The sequence below is a fragment of the Vulpes lagopus genome, chromosome 5 (assembly GCF_018345385.1).
Source record: "Vulpes lagopus strain Blue_001 chromosome 5, ASM1834538v1, whole genome shotgun sequence".
In the NCBI taxonomy this organism is placed as follows: domain Eukaryota; kingdom Metazoa; phylum Chordata; class Mammalia; order Carnivora; family Canidae; genus Vulpes; species Vulpes lagopus.
Genome location: NC_054828.1, coordinates 25,478,722 through 25,499,686, shown reverse-complemented (window position 1 = coordinate 25,499,686; position 20,965 = coordinate 25,478,722). Strand labels below are relative to the sequence as shown.

The 20,965-nt window shown below is 41.0% G+C and overlaps 1 protein-coding gene across 3 annotated transcripts in view; it reads right to left on the bottom strand.

Annotated features, from left to right (window-relative positions):
- Window positions 1-17,306, bottom strand: part of RNF149 (ring finger protein 149) — a 32,024-nt gene extending 14,718 nt beyond the window's left edge. For all 3 annotated transcript variants that reach the window (XM_041755357.1, XM_041755359.1, XM_041755358.1), the window contains exons 1-4: window positions 16,725-17,306; window positions 5,655-5,905; window positions 4,503-4,571; window positions 743-825 (exon numbers count right to left, since the gene is read on the bottom strand). In XM_041755357.1, the coding sequence (XP_041611291.1) occupies window positions 743-825; window positions 4,503-4,571; window positions 5,655-5,905; window positions 16,725-17,181 (860 nt within the window). In that variant the 5' untranslated portion in view covers window positions 17,182-17,306. The remainder of the gene's footprint in view (window positions 1-742; window positions 826-4,502; window positions 4,572-5,654; window positions 5,906-16,724) is intronic.
- Window positions 17,307-20,965: the final 3,659 nt, after the last annotated feature.

The window sequence follows — 20,965 nt, the reverse complement described above, 5'->3', positions numbered from 1 at the left end:
AATCTATTACAGAGTATTTATATACATACTACTTATGTAGTACTTATGTAGTATCATAACCATAATTACATATCAATTTCTGACCTGCTTCTAATAGGTTGGAAACAAAATTAAAATTGATCAGGCTGAAAGCATATTATAATTTCTATACACCCTTCTGATAAAAGCCATTCTTCTAAATGGTTATCAGTTAATCAAAGTATCCCATCATTAAAAAAAAACGGAAATCCCAACTTCCCACTGCTAATGCAAAACCCCTCTCACCTAAAGTGAGAAATTCTTATTTTGCAGAACTCCCAAAAGAACTAAAACTAAGGGTGTAAATAATAGCAAACCACTGCCCTCTCTGACCCACTCTCTCTGCTAGCCACTTCTCGCCCTTTCCCTAGGGTCCTCACGAGTCATGCTTCAGTTTCCTTGCTCCCACACAGTGTACATTTTGCACAGCCAAATATATGATGGAATTCCCAGGAACGAAGCCTTGTTTCAGACTAAAGGCCAATCCATGGCAAAGATCTATAACAGGTCTGCCTTAGGACCTGCGATCGCCTAAGCAATTTTAAAGTAATATAATCCAGGAGCCTAGAAGGCCTGAAGCTTTCTTCCTAAAGGATGAGATGATCACAAGATCATTACGCGATAGCAAGATCCTCACGTCATAAAAGGACGCGTTAACACTTTTGTCAGAAACCTGAAACTGATCCAGTAATTTGTAGCATCTCGGGAAGGAAAAAAAACATACTTGCACGGCAGAATTCTGATAATGTCCTTTACTTTAAAATTTTCAATACACACTGCACAGTTTTCAGCATCGACATCAATTCCCTGTAAAAACGAAAGAAAAAAGTTCACTACATCCTTGCTACATGGTCTATGCTTGATAAAACTCACAACGTCCTGGATAAAACAATGACAAATTCTGTACTACAAGGGTACAACCAGGAGCTAAACACAATCTCTACTTAGTATTTACTGTTACCGCTGTCCAGAGATTATTTAAGGAATCTAGCTGAAAAGGAAAAAATGTCATTGTCTACCTAATCAGACACAGTTTTTAGATAATAGGTAGTATTCACATTTTAAGGGTTGTAGAAATACAAATGCCTACTGTACTATGATAAAAATTATTTTTCATATATAAAACTTATAGAGAATATCCAGTAAGTTTGGATTTATAGAATCATTTCTAGAATCATTAAAAACAAAGAGTACTTTCACTATAAATAACATAGTTACAACTTGCAAATGAGAAAACACAAATGGTTAAATATCTGAAAATACTCCCCTCACTAGTAATAAAAAAATTATGGATTAAAATAAATTACCATTTTTCATCCATCAAATTTAACAAAGGTAAAAAGAAATAAAACTTGCCAAGGAAGAAGTCCTGTGACAAAACTTCCACTTCTAAGAATCCATGGGTCATCAACCTTTTTGGTGGTATGTGCCTTTCCTCCATTCCCCTGGGTACCCCCCACAGGAAACACCTGGCCTTATCCCATCAAACAAAGCAGGCATGGCCAGAATGGTCATCTGACCCAAGACAGGCCAATGAGACGCTCTTTGATTCTGGGATGGATTGAAGAACTACCAACCAGTGTCTGCAAGTAGTTCCAACTTTAGCAAGTATATTTTATGGGAACACAGCTATCCTGTCCTTATATAATTATTTTAAAGATATACTGAGACATGTACATCACTTGTTAGCAAGCAAGCAATAAAAACTGATTATTGTTATCAAAGACTGTATTAAAATTCCATTAACAATACTTAAAATTGTATATTGCCGCTAAAGTAAATATCATTTATCATATGCCATACAAAAATGATGAGATAATTTTTAAAGTCCCTACTGGCTGGTAAGCTTACCCATTACTGTGAATGAGTCCATAAGAAAAGAAAAACTAGAAAACAAATACCTGGACAAGTTCTCTAGAATTGGACAAGATGTAGATTTAAGAAAACACAACATTTTCCTGTATAAATTTAATCGGAATCAGAAAATCCTTGTCTGTGGTGGCTAGCTGGCTTGATCAAAGCACGTGACTCTTGGTATGGGGGTTATGATTTCGAGGCCCACATGGGGTATAGAGATTATTTAGGAAATAAAACTTAAAAAAAAATCCATGTATGTATCTCACGGACCATTTAGGGATCTTTTCTTAATCATTATTTTGACAACTTTCAAATATAGTCGAATCACGTTTTCAAAAATGTTCTGTACCAAGAAATGCTCTGGCAGCATGACAGCTCAGTAGGTTAAGTATCTGCCTTCACCCACGTAATGATCCCAGGGTCCTGGGATTGAGCTCCACATCGGGCCCCCTGCTCGGCAAGGAGTCTGCTTACCTCTCTCCCTTTAGCCCTCCCCTGTGCTCGTCATGCTCTCACACTCTCAAATGAGTAAAAACAAAAAAAACCCCTCTGTATAGGAAGAAAATACTATCAATTTACTTATGTTCTCAAAGACTCAATTCAGTATATTATTCATATAAATCTGTCTGCTCATATTTATAGACAGAGATTTTCTGCTACGGAGAAGACATAGTCTAAGGGGAACATAAAACTGTATGCTCATCAAGTAATGTATGCAATGAATGTAGAGTTTGTCACAGGCATTAACTGTGTGCAATGTATGTAGAGTTTGTCACAGGCATTAACTGGAGACTCCCTCTTCAAGGACCCTCAATGATCTGCACATCAGGTGCTAATCTCAAGCCATGACATGAGAAACTTGTTTTTTATTTTTATTTTTTTTACTTTTTCTGTTCAGTACATCTTCATGGGAAGAAACCAGTACCCTGCACAAACTATTAAAATTCAACTCTTACTTCTGCATAAGGCATTAGGGAAAGAATGGAAGTCAATAATATAATTCCAAGAGTATCTTCATATTAAATACACTAAATAAACCATTAATATGAGAATATAAAGCTTAAAAGAAAATCAAAAGTCTATAATTTAATGAGTATTATTTCTGCTTTAAACCTTTAAGTTGATCAGAAGAAGGGATACATAAAATAAGTGCAGTTATTCTTTCTCTTTTTCGAAGGGGAAGTGGAGGGTGGAATAGATGAAGTCTCAACAATTTGGTGAGATGAAATGAATTTCAAAACAACAGAACCAACAAGTCAACACACTTATCAACATTTCAAAACACAGAAGGCAGATCATTAAAAAACTTACTACTACTGCATTAGCAACTGTTTTCCTCTTAAAGAATTTATCCTCTAAGAATCTGAGGTTCTGGACTTAGGATCTGTCCCATTCCCAAAATGCTTTAAAACTCTGGTATGATTTTGATCTTTTGTGTCTCAAGCTGGCCATGTCAAAAATGTTTATTTTTTTAAGATTTTTTTTTTTTAATTTGACAGAGAGTATATATAAGCAGGGAGAAAGGCAGAGGAAGCGGAAGAAACAGGGAGCCTGATGCAGGGCTGGATCCCAGGACCCTGGGATCATGACCTGAGCCAAAGGCAGACGCTTGACCGACTAAGCCACTCAGGTGCTCCTAAAAATTTTTCTTTCTTTCATTCATTCCTTCTAAAGATTTTTTATTCATAAGAGACACACAGAGACAAAGACACAGACAAAGGGAGAAGCAAGCTCCCTTCGGGGAGCCCTATCTGAGACTTGATGCCAGGACCCCAGGATCATGACCTAAGCCAAAGGCAGATGCTCAATTGCTGAGCCACCCAGGTGCCCCCGTTTCTTTTCTTTTTTTTTAAGTAATTTTAAGTATATCTTTTCTACCCTTCTCTACAAATTACGATTTTTTTCTTCCGGTAATTAAAGGATCAGAGAGAATGGATACATAGCCTCAGATTTAACAGAAATGAATTTAAAGTATCAAAGGTCTATGGTCTAAGGGAATTTGAAGTTCTTTACCTTCCTTAGAGTCATCTGGGTTTTACCAACAGGTAGAACTTTTCTTAGGTGATGGACATGTCAGTCCTGTCCAGTATGGTAAAAACCAGCCAATAGGGTCATTTGAGTATTTAGCATGTAGCTAGTGTGACTCAGGAATTGAATTTTAAGTTCAATTTCAACCATTTAAATTAAAATAACTGTACACAACTAATGGCTACCTTATCTGGTGGCACGGGTGTAGAAGGCTCTTCATATGTGCAACTGAATTTCTACTAACCCTTCTCTAAAATGAACACATGTATGCAAGTTAGTACTAAATCAAACTAGCCAAAACTCCACATGTTCAATAGGAGTTTAACAGGCTGGAAAGTTTTGTTTGGTCTTTTAAGATTTTATTTATTTACTCATGAGACACAGAGAGAGAAGCAGACATACAGGCAGAGAGAGAAGCAGGCTCCATGCAAGGAGCCCTATGTGGGACGTGATTCTGGCACTCTGGGATCACGCCCTGAGCCAAAGGCAGACACTCAACCACTGAGCCATCCAGGCATCCCAGGAAAGTTTTACTTAGACATATAAACAGATGCATACTGTAGTCTAAAGGAAACAAACAAAAACCGTGAAAATGTTACCTTTTCTCCATGCTTTACAGTATGAAGTGGAAGCTGGCCAATGATTTTCTTAGCTTCTTTCCTATGGCTCTTAGGTAGGAAAAATATTATTATCACTAAAAATTTTGTCATTATTTTAAAAAATTCATATACACTACAGAAAAAATTTCATTTAAAAAACAAAGTTAAATGACTACAATGAAAATAACAAACATTACCACTTACATCTTAATGTACAAAATAGCCATATTTAACTTAAGAGCTGTTTGATCAAGAATGTTGGTATAGTGGTGAGCATAGCTGCCTTCCAATTCTTATGTTTAAATATTGGCAAGAGAGTAGGAAGCTGAAGATGGGGGGAGGGATCCCACTGATTCATCTACTAATGCCTGTCTCTAAAACAAAAGAGGCTTTCATATCTAGTCAGCAAGTTCAAGATATCCCAGAAATGACAGAGCCAGAAAGAGCGGCTTTTCAAGACAACAGGATAAGTGTGAAATTCAAAGGTCTGTGGATGCCTCTGGCTCTTCGACTGCCCTTCTCTTTGCTGTGACAGAGACACTGTCTCTCTGCAGAGAAATGGCATTGAAAGTTGTCCCACAATGGAAGCAAGGAAGCCCCTCCTACTCTGCTCCCTGCCTTGGGGCCCAAGGTTCTCCTTGTTTTATTTATTCATGAGACAGACAGAGAGGCGGAGACCTAGGCAGAGGGAGAAGCAGAGTCCATGCAGGGAGCCAAGCCTGATGTGGGACTTGATCTGAGGACTCAATCCTGGGAATCCAGGATCACGCCCTGGGCCAAGGGTAGGTGCTAAACTGCTGAACCACCCAGGGATCCTCATCTCTTTGTTTTAAACACAGAACCAGGCCCACTCTACCAAAGGCCTATTTATTATTCGTTCATGTCTGAAAAAAGGGAAGGAGGATATTTGCGGGAGCAAAACATGCAAAAAGTGACTCCATTTAAAGGTATTCAATTTCCCACAGAACAGAAAATTCAATGTATTCTAATTAAAAAATTACTTTAAAAATTATATTAATTAAATAGTGTGAGCAAAAATGAAATTAAGAATATGGTCCACAAAACTCTAATATAACTTCAGGGAATACATATGAGAAATACTTATGAACTATCTTTTAAAAAGCAAAGTTAACCAAAATTACAAACAATTACCTGACTTCCAAACTGTGAGCCATTGTATAGGAAACGCTGTATATAGTAAAATATCAGCCAGGCTAATGAGATAATCATCATGGTGATGAAGGCGATGGCCACAAATACCACAGACTGACCACTGATAAACTCCTGTACATGACGGGTGCCAACCTCTATGGTCATTTTGACTGCAATGCCTTTCTGCACCAGATCAAAAATTTCTCTTCCTTTTGGATAGCTAACCATAATGACCACTATATTTCCTGTTCCTGTAGGGAAGAACAGAGAAAGTCAATATGAAGAACGCAAAATGAGATACAGAGACAGGTAAGAGAGAAATATAAGAGTACTACAGCTTGTTCATTATATAACATTCAAAAACTTACAAAAAAATGTTTAATTTTCAAGGGAGACATAAGTTACCAAAACTGGTACCAAAAGAGAAAACAGACTGATTACATTAGAAGTGGAGTTAAGTCTCTAAAAACTACCCCCCAAAAGTAAAAGCTCCACTCAATTTCACAAGTAAATTATACCATCAAAACTTTAACACTGATGGTACTAAAATTGTTCAACAGCAGAGTAAAAAAATTTTAACGTTCAAAAAATTATTTCTAGATAATAAAGCCAAACATGAGAATAAATCAAGAGAACGATACAGACTAATTTTACCTATGAATATAATATATAATAATTAAGCATGCCTATTAATCATGTGGAAGAATCTGAGGATTTCTACTTTGATCACTATTCTTTAACACTGATCTAAAGGCATGAGCAGATATAATACAAAAAAAGATATATAGGAAAGAAGAGGTAAAACAATCAGTTTACATAAATCTATGTATAAATTAATGTAATAACCATAACATATCAATAGGACTATTAAAGCCTTAAAAATGCTGTTTCTGACGTTCATCAGGAGAAAAATAATCATGAATGATCAGGAAGCCTTTTTATTTTTATTTTATTTTATTTATTTATTTTTTTTTAGGAAGCCTTTTTAAAAGTAGAACCTAGACTAAGCTTTATAATTAAAGTAATTAACAGTGTGGTAGCAGCAAAGGAAGATAATCAAAACAATGGAATAGAATCAAAAGTCCAGAAATTAGACCCAAATATAAAAAAGAACTTAGTATATGATAAAACGGGAATCTTAAATCACTGGGGTAAAATGGATTATTTATAAAAACATGGTATGGAGATAACTGGATATTACCTGAAGGAAAATTTTAAAAAGCTGCATCCCTTCCTCACAGTTTATGGTAAAATAAGTTCCAACTAAATCAAAGATTTAAATATATATGAGAGGAAATAGAAAAATGAAAATTTTCCACATCTAAAAAACAGCAAAATCAAGGAATCAAGATCAAAAAAGCAATGGGGGGGGGGGGTACATGTAACACACAAAGAAAACAATTTCCTGTAAGAGAAAGAGTAACAGAAAAAGGAAATGATGACAGTTTGCAGAAAAGACAGAAACTTTTCTTTAAATATCAGCTTTAGTGAGACAGAATTCACATGCCATAAAATTCACCCTTTTAAAGTATACAATTCACTGGTTTTTAGTATATTCACAAATGCTGGGCGACCATCACCACAATCTTTTTTTTTTTTAAGATTTTATTTATTTATGAGAGAAAGAGAGAGAGAGGCAGAGACACAGGCAGATGGAGAAGCAGGCTCCATGCAGGAAACCTGATGCGGGACTCGATCCCAGGACCCCGGATCACGCCCTAAGCTGAGGGCAGACACTCAACCACTGAACCACCCAGGCGTCCCACCATCACCACAATCTAATTCAATAACATTTTCATTGCCCCCAAAAGAAAACCTGTATGCCTCTGCAGTCACTCCCCAACAAATAGATTCTAAACACATGAAAAGTCATAGTACAAATGAAAACATTAAAAAGATCTTCAAGGGGTGCCTCGGTGGCTCAGTTGGTTAAGTGTCTGCCTTTGCCTCAGGTCATGGTCCCAGGGTCCTGGGATGGAGCCCCACATTGCGGGTTCCCTGCTCAACGGGGAGCCTGCTTCTCCCTCTCCCTCTGCAGCTTCCCCTGCTTGTGCTCTCTCAAATAATAAAATCTTTTTAAAAACCTAAACAAAACAAAAAATTTAAAAATCCTTTTTAAGACTTGTGATGGGTTGCATTTTGAAAACCGAAGTTGACAATATCCTAAATAGAAAATGCATTTAATACTCCTTACTGAACATCACAGCTTAACCTACCTTACCTTAAATAAGCTCAGAACACTTATAATAGCTTACAGTTGGGCAAAATCCTCTAACACCAAGCCTATAGGAAAATGCTATCTCATGTAATTTACTGAATATAACACTGAAAGCAAAAAATGGAATGGTGGTCTGGGTATAGAATGGTTATAAGTGTATTGGTTGTCGACCTTCATGATCACACGGCAGACTGGGAGCTGGGGCTGCTGCCACAACCCAGAATCATGAGAGAGTATTGTAGGGCATATTGCTAGCCCCAGAAAAGATCCAAATTCAAAATTTGAAGTGTGGTTGCCACTGAATGTGTATTACTTTCACGCTACCATAAAGTCAAAAAACTGCCAAACCATAGTTAAGTTGGGGACCATCTGTACCTATATGACTGGCAAAGATCAAATAGTTTTGATCCTCTATATTGGCAAGAATGAGCACAAATCTGCACTCTTGCACAATGCAGGGGGAGTTTATTATTACAATCCTGCAGGGAGGGCAATGGCTATCAAAACATGTTTATTTATTTATTTTCCTCAAGAAATTTAATGCACAGCTCTTTGATTCAGCAATTCCATGTCCAAGAACTTAATTGCACAGATAGACTTGCATATGTGAACAAGAGGTATCTGTAAAGATATTTGTTGTCAAATTTGTTTTCTCTAAGTTTTTGCTATCACAATCTAAACATCTATCAATAGGAAGAGGGTTCCTTAAACTACAGTATGTGTACACAGATTGAGGTGACGACTCTATTAGTATGGACAGTACTCAAGAGGACAGAAGAGGAAAAAAGCAACATGTCAAACTATGTGGATGATAGATCCATAGTCACATCAATTTGGACTGCTTCTGGAAGGTGGCCCAGAGACAAGGGATCCTGATTGCGTCTGGGGAGAAGAGCTGCACACAGTAAAAAGTCTGTACCATGTGTGCATATTACCTCTTCGAAAACTAATTTTAAAAATATACATAAAGAATGTTCTCTGGCATCACTTTGAAACTGCGTTATAACAATTTTATTGCAGAGAGAAACTTGATCTGTAGCAAATCCATTGTGACCCCCTGCCATCAGGATTTAGTTACTGAAACATTAGAAAGGGCACCCTTCTAAGGTGGCTCTTGCCTGGAGGTTGATCCTTTGACCCAGGCCAAGTGTCACTTAGCAAGAACTGTATTGGTTTCCCCACTCACACAGTCTGCCATGTCATCACTGGGGAGACACAATAAGGAGGAAGGCATTTCCTGCCTTCAGGAAAATAAACATCTAGAAGCTGAAAAACATAAGCACAGAAATAATTATTATGACAGTTATACCACTTCTAATTACATGGCACTTTATAAGCTGAAAGCCTTTTTCATAAACCTCTTGTGGAAAATTTCAAGCACACACTAAAGTAGAAAGAACAGTTTAATGAACCCCATGTGCCTATCTCAGTTAAAAAGTTTTATACAGAAAACAAATCTGTATCTATGCCACATCCACAGCTACATAAACCCTCCAGTACAGACATAATGCTCTTCGTGTTAATTGGGGAAAACCAACTTTGAAGCACTTTCATATTTACATCTCACTTGAATTATACAGGCCAAATTATCATTTTACAGATGAGGGCTCAGAAATCTGAAAAGAGTTGCTGAATGTCATATGCCACCTGGAAAAGCCAGTTCTAGGGCCTGAAGACCCAGCTCCTACATAGTATCTCTGCCCTGCCTTCCCCTTATGGGGGACCAAGGCTTCAGAGCCACACAGGATGGGTTCAAATCTCACTGTTACCCACTGTCCAAGTCTGGAGAAACTACCCTCTGTGACAATATTTCTTCAGCTATAAAATGAGAATGAGAATTTTTCTATTTTGGACTATGGCTTATTTACTAAGAGAGGAGAATACAAAGAGCGACAGAAAATGAAGTGATAATTTTGTAAGAGGTGGGAGAGAACTTTTCCCTAGGAAGTGCACTTGAGCTACACCTTGAAGGACAGGAAAAGTTGGCTGTGAAATCATCATAAAAACATATTTAGGATGGTGAGTGATCCAATTTGGTTAGTGACTAAAATATAGTTGTCCCCCTTTTCATGAGGGATACATCCCAAGATCCCCCCCAGTGGATGCCTAAAACCGCAGATAGCACTGAATGCTGCTATGTATACTATTTTCTTTCCTTTACATACCTGTAACAAAGTTTAATGTATACATTAGGTACAGTAAGAGATTAACAACAACTAATAATAAAGTAGAATTATTATTGTTCTGTACAAAAAGTTATATAAATGTGGTCTCTCTTAAAATATTTTGTACTGTGCTCACCCTTCTTGTGATGATGTGAGATGATAAAATGCCCACATGATGAGATGATGTAAGGTTAATGACACAATTATTATGACTTAATCTTAGACTACTTCTAACCTTCTGACCTATGGTCAGAAGGACGATCATCTGCTTTGAGATCCAGGTTGACCGGGAGTAACTGAAACCCATGGATAAGGGGGATAACTACTGTATATGGAAAGGCATCTTGTATATCTCTTTATCCCCAGTGACTTACATAGAACCTGGCACACAGAAAGTGTTTAATAAAAATTTGTTGAATAAATTAATGAATAAATGAGAGGCAGAAGACGAATCAAGATTAGAGAGGTTCCTGAACACCAAAATTTTCAAAGGGAGAGGCTACTAACAACACTGATTATCAGAGGGATACTCTGAACTGAAAACACTTGCATTGGGCAGCCCGGGTGGCTCAGAGGTTTAGCGCCGCCTTCGACCCAGGGCATGATCCTGGAGACCCGGAATCAAGTCCCACAGTCCCACGTCAGGCTCCCTCCATGGAGCCTGCTTCTCCCTTGGCCTGTGTCTCTGCCTCTGTCTCTCATGAATACATTAAAAAAAAAAGAGAGAGAGAGAGAAACACTTGCATTATAAACTTGAAATTATTCACCTAGTAAACTAGAACAGTTCACTGAGTTAAAAGAAATCATGAAAAAAAAAAAAAAAAAAAAAACCTGTGTCTAGGATGATGGCTAAACGATTTGCTATACTAATTATAGCAACAAGATTGCTTCTGGAAACTATTTTAAATTAATAAAACTCAGAATGAAGACTCATTCTATACCATGATTTGCTTTTCTGGAACATTTTTTGGGTTCAACTGGAGGCAGAGTAGCTGAGTAAAAATGCACTAGCTTGGAGTAGAGTCACTGTGCATACAACCTAGAAGGGGTATCAGGCACAAGCACCCCATTTGGCCCCACCCTTATCTCCTGACACGCTGCCACCTCCTCAGGCCAATCCTAGAGGGTCTATCACAGCTTATTTTCCATCTAAATAACAGTTTTTTCACAGTACACAAAAACTCAAAGACTCAGGAGAGAGAAGAGAAAGCTTAGGATTTTTCTTCCCTGGGCCTTAACACTCCTACCAGTCATGCTGATGTAAAAAAGGTCATCTTGTACAATCCCTCTCCCTCCCCCAAAGTATCTATACCTCTCACCATTAGACAGGAAAATATAAAGGCAGTTTATTTTTGTTCTACTTAGCAAAACGACTGTATACAGAGTACACGATGATAAACCTACTTGTCAAATAATAAATACCAAGTATAGTACTCTTTTAGCAAGCCAAATTATCCATAATATAAGGCTTTTCTGTGCCAAAAATAAAGTTGCATATATTTCCGTTTCCTTTCAAATATCTGTGCCCCTCTCACCAGTTGCTCAAAAACAAAAAAGTAAGAAATCCTGTCTTGGTCAATAGGTTCAAAATTCTAGAGATTACATGTGAGTCTAGTGTACCATTTCTCTCCTTTCAAAGGAAACTATATAGATTTCAGCAATCTTTTGAAGGGGGTGGGAACTACTGAAATATTTAAAGTGGTAGATTAGATTTCTGCTCTAGAAAACTAAGTCAGGCAGCAACAAATACATCTTAGAATCCCACCAAAAGAATCCCATTAAATTTCAGGTTTTCTTCCCTTCTCGTAACTTCCAAACCCTCTCTATCTTCTGCCCCCTAACCTGGAAAATTCCTGGTCAAATCTTTAAGATTCAGCACAAGCTCAACTCAAGGCTTTTCAAACCACCCACTCCTTTGTGCCTGCAATGCATCAGTGCCTCTTAGATACAGCTCTAGCAGGTGTGTAAAACACCTACTAGAATTTCTTTATGAGTCTCTCTCCATCACTAGACGAGTACTACCTGTTCTTATTTATTAGTTCTTGTAGCCCGACATCATGCAGTGATGACCCACAGAAGAGTTTCTGCATGAATAAATCTACCTGAAAAAAACTGGCTAAGATATCTTCTAGTATTATAGTTGAAATACTCCAGTAAGGAAAATATTAATACAAATAGTACACCCAATAAGTATGCAAATGTCTCTGAAATTTGAAGGTATTATGTGAAACAAATGTTTTTATGGTTGGCTAGGGAGTGTCAGGAGGACACAAAAGCAAATGCAATTCTTTTCTTGGAATTTTAAACTGTTTTGGATAATTCAACTTGCTCAAAAATATTTTGTATCTGTTGAATATGCAACTCTTTGCAGGGCTCCTAAAAGCATTATTTTATCTCAGGGCTTCAGCCTTTTGCAATGCTATTCCTGCCCAACCCCCCCTTCCACACCCCACACACTCAGAGACACCTTCTCTATCAATGTGTCCTTCAACACTCAATCTTTCTGGGAATCATCTTAGTTAATCCCTCCTTCTAAGGGTGCCTGTGAGATGCCATTTCTGTCTTCCTATAGCAGCAAAATACATACTTCAAATCCATATTTTTGGATCAACTGAGTATAGCATTAAACATCATCAAAAATTTATTATTCATAAAAAACTACTTACCATTGCTCTGCAAATGCAAAATGCTCATCTTCCTTAACACTAGGGACTTCTACCTCTTTGTCATCTCCCTCTACCCCAACTCGAGCCCCTTCTTCAAACATAGCTTTAAGCCTTGCCAGCACCTGGCACTCAGTAAACAGCTGTTAACAAAATGAACGAACTGAACTGTATAAAGAATGAATGAATCTATTCTTAAGAGGCCATACCAAGATTTCGGCTAAAGGATCATCCTACTTATTAATCAACAATAATTACGCTAAGGCCAATACTCTATAAAAGCTTTCGTTTGAATGATTTGACTTGTATCAATTTTTACTCATCTTGGTCAAACTAACTTCTAGTTACCCTTGCAGTGTCTACTTTAGAAGTCCTTCCTTTATGCTTCTTAAGCATTGTGCATGTAATTCCATCAAGGTCCAAACCATATTGTCTGGAAAGTTGTTTACTGCTCCCACCAGGTCAGGAACTCCTCAAAGGCAGGCAGGTGTCTTATGCATTTCTGTATTCGAGCAAGCACAATACTTGGCCCAAAGGGGCTACTCATTATTCTGTGTGCTAACGTAAAGAGAATTAACTATAATTAATAAACAGAGAATTAGTTTAACAGTCTGTATAGTTGTTCCGATAGATTATCTTAAAGTCATGGTTTTATTTTTAGAACCACAATAAAACACTGATTTATACCCAAAGTATCTTATACTGGATTTAATAGAGTCAAGCAACAGGCTTAAGGAATACTGGAGAATTCATGGGAAAAGACCATCATGATTCAATTTACAAGCAGCCACGTCTACCTACTTACAGAACAGTGCTACATAGGAACACTGAAAGCAAAGAAATCTGTGGTTTTTACTGCCTCCAGCCACATTCTGAAAAAATGCAAGAAACCTAACTTGAACTGCATTCAAGGTTCTGTGTAACATTTTAAATTCAAGTATGTTAAAGCCAGTTTGTCTTCTGACTTAATTCCATTCATTCCATTCTTAATGCTATTCCATTCTCAAAAAGTCATGATACATTTGTATTTATACCCTTGTCCCCAGGTGGGGACATAAATATATAAATATATTTATATATTTTCACAGAATATAAAGTTCTGTGAAGGTCATTCCTTTCCATTCCTATAGTCACCATTACAGTATTGGGCCTTATACAGTTAGTTGAACCTTGAACTCCACAGGTTTGAGGTGTGTGGGTCAACTTATGCAAGGATCTTTTTTTCCCAATACAGTTACAGTAAATGTATTTTCTTTAATGATTTTAATAACATTTTCTTCCTCTAGCTTTATTCTAAGAATCCAGAATACAATACATAGAACATACAGAGGATATATTAATTGACAGTTTATATTATTGGTAAAATGCCTAGTCAACAGGAGTTGACCATTAGCAGTTAAGTTTTAGGGGGGAGTCAAAAGTTATACGCAGATTTTCCACGGCTTGGGGGGTGGTTCCTCTAAGCTTTGTTTTGTTCAAGGTCGACTTTATTTCTACTTGGATCAGCCCAACACACTGACTAGAATCTCTGCAGGTTTTCCTCTAGTTAATCTACTAGTCACAATGTTACAAATTAATCTCCCTTTAAGTCAGTGGTTCAAAATACTGGATTATTTGTCATCACTTCTCCCCCTAGACATTTGGTATTCTCCAGGGACATTTTTGGTTGTCACAACTGGGGGAGTGCTATTGCAAGCTACTAGGTTGAGGCGGGGGATGCTAAACATCCCATAGTGGATAGGACAGCCCTTCCCACAACAAAGAATGATATGGCTATATATACACATCCCAACACCCCTCCCACGCCCCGCCCCCTTACACTGGACCTGTTTCTTTCTCCATTAAAATGGGGTTAAAATACCTACATTAAGATTGTCCGGAGGATGAACTGAGCTGCTGTATGGAGAGCACTAAGGCACAGTGCCTACCTACTGGGTACTTTCACACATTAAAAAAAATTGCTGGGATCCCTGGGTGGCGCAGCGGTTTAGCGCCTGCTTTTGGCCCAGGGTACTATCCTGGAGAACCGGGATCGAATCCCACGTCGGGCTCCCGGTGCATGGAGCCTGCTTCTCCCTCTGCCTGTGTCTCTGCCTCTCTCTCTCTCTCTGTGTGTCTCTTATGAACAAATAAATAAAATCTTTATAAACAAACAAACAAATAAATAAATGATTTAAAATAAACATCACTGAGGTGTTTTTCAGGGCCTGGATAAATTATGTCAATTACTAAAGCAAGCAAGGTGGCTGAATCCTAGTTAGAGCAAGTGCTATTAGCCTGGAAAAATGTTAACGTCATCAAAAACACACTAAACAGATTTAGAAAACTGGAGCTGATGTGCCTGCCACTGAAAAGAAAGAGTCCCAAAGAAGATGTTGTAGACTCAGAAGAGACTGCAAGGACCCAGAATCGGAGAATCCTGACACACTAACCTCTTTTCCTCAACAGAACTACTAAAACTGGGAAAACACCATCAACAGAATGTATTAGGAATGCTCTCTGAAATCTGACAAGGCTTTTCATTGTAGTTTTATGGAAACATGGCTTGGGTACAACGACAATTGGTAGACTTGTGATCACTGGAATAACAGCACCAAACATGATGCCTTACCCAATGTCGTCACGTGAGAATCTGCTATTTCCTTTCCAAAACCACTTCCCTCTCTTGCAACTCAGAAATTCCCCCTCTACTACCTGAGGCTAACCCCTCCAAAGTACCTAACACATGGCCTTCTTAAAGACCTAACCCTTGCAGACCTAACTCTCTCTGGATCTCTTCATCACTCCCGTCCCATCAACCTTTCTCTCCTAGATCTCTACATCACTCCCATCCAATTTCAATATGCCCTACCATCGTCCACCCTAACCCTCCCTTGCCCTGTAATTTCTGCCCACTTCTCAGCATCTCAAGCCCTCAAAGTCACCTTCTTGAAAGAGTTGTTGTTCTAACAGTTTTCTCACCTCTCAATTGATTCCCACTCCCATCACTGCTAAAATAGTCCAAAACTAAAGTCCTCGTTTCTGTCCTCATTATAGTTAAGTTCTAACTTGCCTTTGCGAAATCGAAGCAGAATGAAAAAAGTAAAGGAAAAAGGATGCCTGACTTGCAGCAGCAGCAACTTAAAAAAAAAAAAAAAAAGACTTTAATCACAATAAATTCAAAATGAGTCACGTTCTTAGAAATTACAACAGAAATATGCTCACTCTGCTGGGTACTGGTCCTATAGCACTCGGATTTTCAGTTCTGAGGACGCCTTGCAAAATAAAACTCTTAAACTGTCATCAGTGCTTGAAGATGCAACCTGTTGCCCTGGGGAATAGGTGCGTGGGAAGTGTTGCCTGGCAAGGAGCAAGATCTCCTGAATGAACACAACCTGAAAAATTTCATCTGAACCCAAGACTCGAGGAATCGGATTGCCAGTAGGGCCAGTATTACACCCTCCCCTCTCTTGCAACTGAGGAACTCCCCCATCTCTTTAGATGAGAAAATCAGAAGGCATATCTGCACTTAAACCAGGTTTTCTGACTCAGAAGTTCGGAATACTCAAGACACATTTTATGTAAGGGGGGGGGGGCACCAGAGTTGGACCAAGCCACCCCTTCACGGGTGCCAGACCTTGGAGCGCACTTGGACGGAGCTTCAATTCCTACCCCACCTGACTTTATGAAAATGATGAATGGAAAGGGACCCATGATTAGTAATCATGAGACTTTCCACCACAATCCTCCCCGGGTGGGTTTTAACTTCTTCCGTCCTCCCCACGGCCCCCTGCAGAGGGCCCCTCCCTTCACCCGAAGGGCCCAAGGCGAAGATCTAATCTCTCCTGGAGGCCCGCCTACCTGCCAACGCAGCCCGGGGGGGGGGGGGGCCCGCCGGCGCTGCCCCAGCTCCCCTCCCCGCCCCCGACGGCCCGAGGTCCCCAGTCGCGCCCCGGGGACCCCCGCCGAGGAGCCGAGGGCCGTCGGCCGGGACCAAGCTGCGGAGAAGCCCCGCCGCCTCCCCGCGTCCCCGGCCTGGGCTCACCCGCGTGGGACATGGGCGTGGTGAGGTTCCCGTGGCCCTCGTCGTTGTAGAGAACCACGGCAGACGCGTTCCTCCGCGCCGCCACCAGCACCTTCTCCTTGAAGGTGCAGCCCCCGCGCGCCACCAGGGCGACCCAGGGCGCGCCCCCCCGGCCGCCGGGCGCGGGCACGAGGAAGCGAGTGTCGGGCGCGCAGCCCTCGGGGTCGCGGTCCGCCGCGCGCGGGACGCCCACCACGCCCTGGGCGGCCTCCTTGGGCGAGCTGTCGCCGAAGCGGCCGCTCTCCGAGACGCTCCACACCGTGCGGTTCGAGCGCGGGTCCACGTACTCGGTGCTCACCACGGCCGAGTACCACTCGAGCGCCCGGCCCCGGGCCCCGGGCGCGTACAGGGCCAGCGCCAAGAGCGCCAGCGCGCCGCGGGCCCCGACGCCCGCCTCGGGCCGCCGCCGCCACGCCATGGCCCCGCCGCCGGGCTGCCGAGGAGGACGGCCTCCCGCGGAGCCGGGGGACGCGCGCGGGCGAGGCCCGGAGCAGGCTGGAGAAGCGGGCGCTCGCCGCCGGGCGGGGAAGAGCTAGGCCCGGCGGCGGGAGGGGCCGCGGCGCACGCGCACCTGGCGGGGCGGAGACGGGGCGGAGACGGGGCGGAGGGGCGTGGCCTTCCCTGGCCCCGCCCCTCCGGGACCCAGGCCCCGCCCCCGCCCGAGCGCTGGTCCTCGGCCGGCGGCCCCGCGACCTCGGGGCGGGGGGAGGGACCCCGCGGACGCAGGGACGCGGTCTTGCTCCACGCAGGGCGCGGTGGCGGGGGACCGTGCTCAGGGCCCCCCGAAGGCGGGGGAAGTGACCGTCGGGGAAACGGGGAACTCCTCCGCGAGCGGGCCGAGGGGCGTGGGCGCGCGGTTGGGTCGAGTCGCCCGGCGGCTGTTTATGAAGCGTGGACTGTGCAGTGCAAGGGGCGTGACAGAGGCCTTGCCTGTCTAGAACCAAGCTACATATATTTTCCATACACGTTTTGTGACCCATTTTTGTAACCCCGACTGATCTCTTGTCGCTTCTCTCAAGCCTTGTACTCAACCTTTTCTACTGTATTTTATGTATAATCTGTAGTTTTGAAATCAGTGCATGAAACTACCTATTTAGATGAGCACTTACATTGTACAGCAGTAAATAAAGTAAATGCTGGATGCTAGTCCATTTGCAATTGCAGTGGCTAAAAAGCCTTACTGCAGCAGGAAAAGTTGAGACTGAATTTCCGACTGACTCATCTTCCTCCTTCTACAAGGATCTATAATTGAAGGAAGTAGAATGTTGACACTCACACGCAGTGGTTTTTGTTCGGCCTTAAACCTCACTTTTTGGGGCGCCTGGGTGGCTCAAGTGGGCTGAGCCTCTGCCTTCAGATCAGGTCATGATCTCAGGATACTGCTCTGATTGAGCCTCAGTGGGCAGTCGGCTTCTCTCTCCCTTGAATAAATAAATAAATTTAAAGAAAGAAACCCTCAGCCTCTTTTTGTTATCAGCCTCTCTTGGACTGCATTTTAAAACTGCTCCAACGTGCAGCCTGGCCCACAACCCATAGCTCCCCTTCAAGTGGGATCCCCTTTCCCGTTCCCATCAAGAAACTAGTTTTAAGAGGCTGAAAGGGAGGCTAAGGGCCTTCCCCTTTTCCCAGGTGTAGAGTAAGGGAGGTAAGTTACGGTGTTCATGGCAGCCTAGAGAACAGGTCTCAGGACCCCTACATTATGCTCCAGCAAATAAGATACTTGTAGTTCTCAGAATATGCCTTTGTAGTGTCATGTTATGTTTTTGCAAATTCATTTCCTTCTTTCTAAAATCCTCTTGCTCCTGGCTCTTGACCCGGCAAACACCAATTTAATCTTCAAATTTTATCTCTAAAGCGATTTCTTCTATGAAACCTCTGGTTCCTAAAGACAAACTTGGGTGGTCCTCCTGTTTTCTGTGTTGCTTGTGTAAACCACATTCCAGACTTTTTTCTTTGTCCCTATAATTTTTTTTCCTATAAATTTTAAGTGACAAAATACAGGATATATTGTTTACTTGCCTTATACATTAATGTTGAACCAGCAATACTGCTTTCCAAATACAGTTTTTTAGCCTTCTTGCAATACTGCGAGTTTCAAGACAGCAAGGATTGTGTCTTTGGTGTTTTTATGAACCTAACCTCAGCAAGCTCAGTGTCCTGTGTAACCCGTGTTGGTTAAAGGGAGCAAAACAGCTCTTTTTTTTTCTCTTTCAGAATTAAGGACTCATGATTATTTACAGATTTGTGGCTTAAAGACGTTCAACAGGTTAAGACCTCGCAGCTCTTAAGCCTCGAGGCTCATCCCAGCTTCTTGGTTTTCCTTTCTTGATGACCAGCTTGAAGCCTGTTCCCAAGCTGCTGCCACTGGCTCAAACCCTTAGGGCCTTCATCCCCTACTTCATTGCCACGTGTCAGTTAGTCTCCCAATTCCCCTTTTTTCCTGTCCCAAGAAGAAAACTGACAGGCCTTACCCCTACCACACTCTTTATGGGGGCAGGAGGTGCAGGTTTCATGATTTTTTTTTCTTTTAATTGTTTTATTAAAGAACATTTCAAATATTTCCAAAAGTAGAGGGACTAGTGTAATAAATAATGAAGCTCTAGGCACTTATAACTTAAATTCAACAATGATCAACTCATGGCTAAATTTCAAGTATACCCTCAGCCACTTCCCCTTGCCCCTATTGGATTATTTCAAAGAAAATCCTGGTCATCATTTTTTTTAAAGGATCTATCATCTATCTATCTATCTATCTATCTATCATCTATCTATCATCTATCTATCTATCTATCTATTTATTTATTTATTTATTTATCAGGCTCCTGTGGGGAGCCTGATGTGGGAATCCATCCCAGAACCCCAGGATCACGCCCTGAGCCAAAGGCAGGTGCTCAACCACTGAGCCATCCAGGTGTCCCATATTTTATTTGTAAGCATTTTCATTTGTACCTTTTGAAAAACATAATCACAGTATTATCACGATATTTAAATAGTCTACAATTCTTGAATATCACATATCTAGTCAGTGCACAATTTCCTGAATGGTATCTTACATTTAGTTTGGATCAAGGTCAAATGTTCACACATTGCATTTGGTGGAAAGGTTTCTCAAGTTTTTTTTCTTTCCTATTTCTTTTTTATTTATTCATGAAAGACACAGACAGAGAGGCAGAGACACAGGCAGAGGGAGAAGCAGGCTCCATGCAGGGAACCCGATGCGGGACTTGATCCAAGGTCTCCAAGATCATGCCCTGGGCTGAAGGCAGGCACCAAACTGCTGAGCCACCCAGGGATCCCCTTTCCTATTTCTTTTTGAAGGATTAGATGATTTGAATTTTTTTTCGCAGTGTTAGTTGCCATAAATGATTACTCGAATCTACTGTTTCATTAAAAAGATTGATTGATTGATTGATTGATTGATTGATTTGCTAGAGAGTGTGGCGGGAGGTGGGGGAAGAGGAGCACAGTGAGACTGGGAGAGGGTGGGGGAGGAGGAGAGAAACAAACTTACTTCCTGCGCCCTGGAGCCTGGAGCCTGACTCGAGCTCTCTGTCTGTCTCATGACCCTGACATCATGACCTGAGCCGAAATCCAATTGATGGCTGAACCAACTGAGCCACAAAGGCTCCCCATTCCTTCTTCATTTTATTAATTGGAACATTTATATAAAAAGATACTATCCCTCACCAAATAGGCGTTACCCTGAGGTACAATTTATGTAGAAGAGCCAGATTAAATGTTTATTTATCATTTTTCAGAATAATGAATCCCTAACTCCCCCTAAAAAGAATCCTTTTTAGAAATCCACTGTGCTGGGCACCTGGGTGGCTCAGTGGTTGAGCGTCTGCTTTTGGTTCAGAGTGGATCCCAGGATCCTGGGATCGAGTCTCGCATTGGGCTCCCCACAGGGAGCCTCCTTCTCCCTCTGCCTATGTCTCTGCCTCTCTCTCTCTCTCATTACTGAATAAATACAGTCTTTAAAAACAAATAAAAGAAGTCCAATGTGCTCTTCACTACACTATAGACCCAGGCAAGAGAATTCTTTTTAAATTGTTATTAATAATACATACTTGATGAATTTCAATCCTTTGCCGTTGTTATTCTTATTGAAGCCCATATTCATTCTCCCATCTCTGATCCTAGGGAACCTCTTTAGATTGGATTCTAAATCCATTTGATTCCTTTGATATCTATCCTGCTTT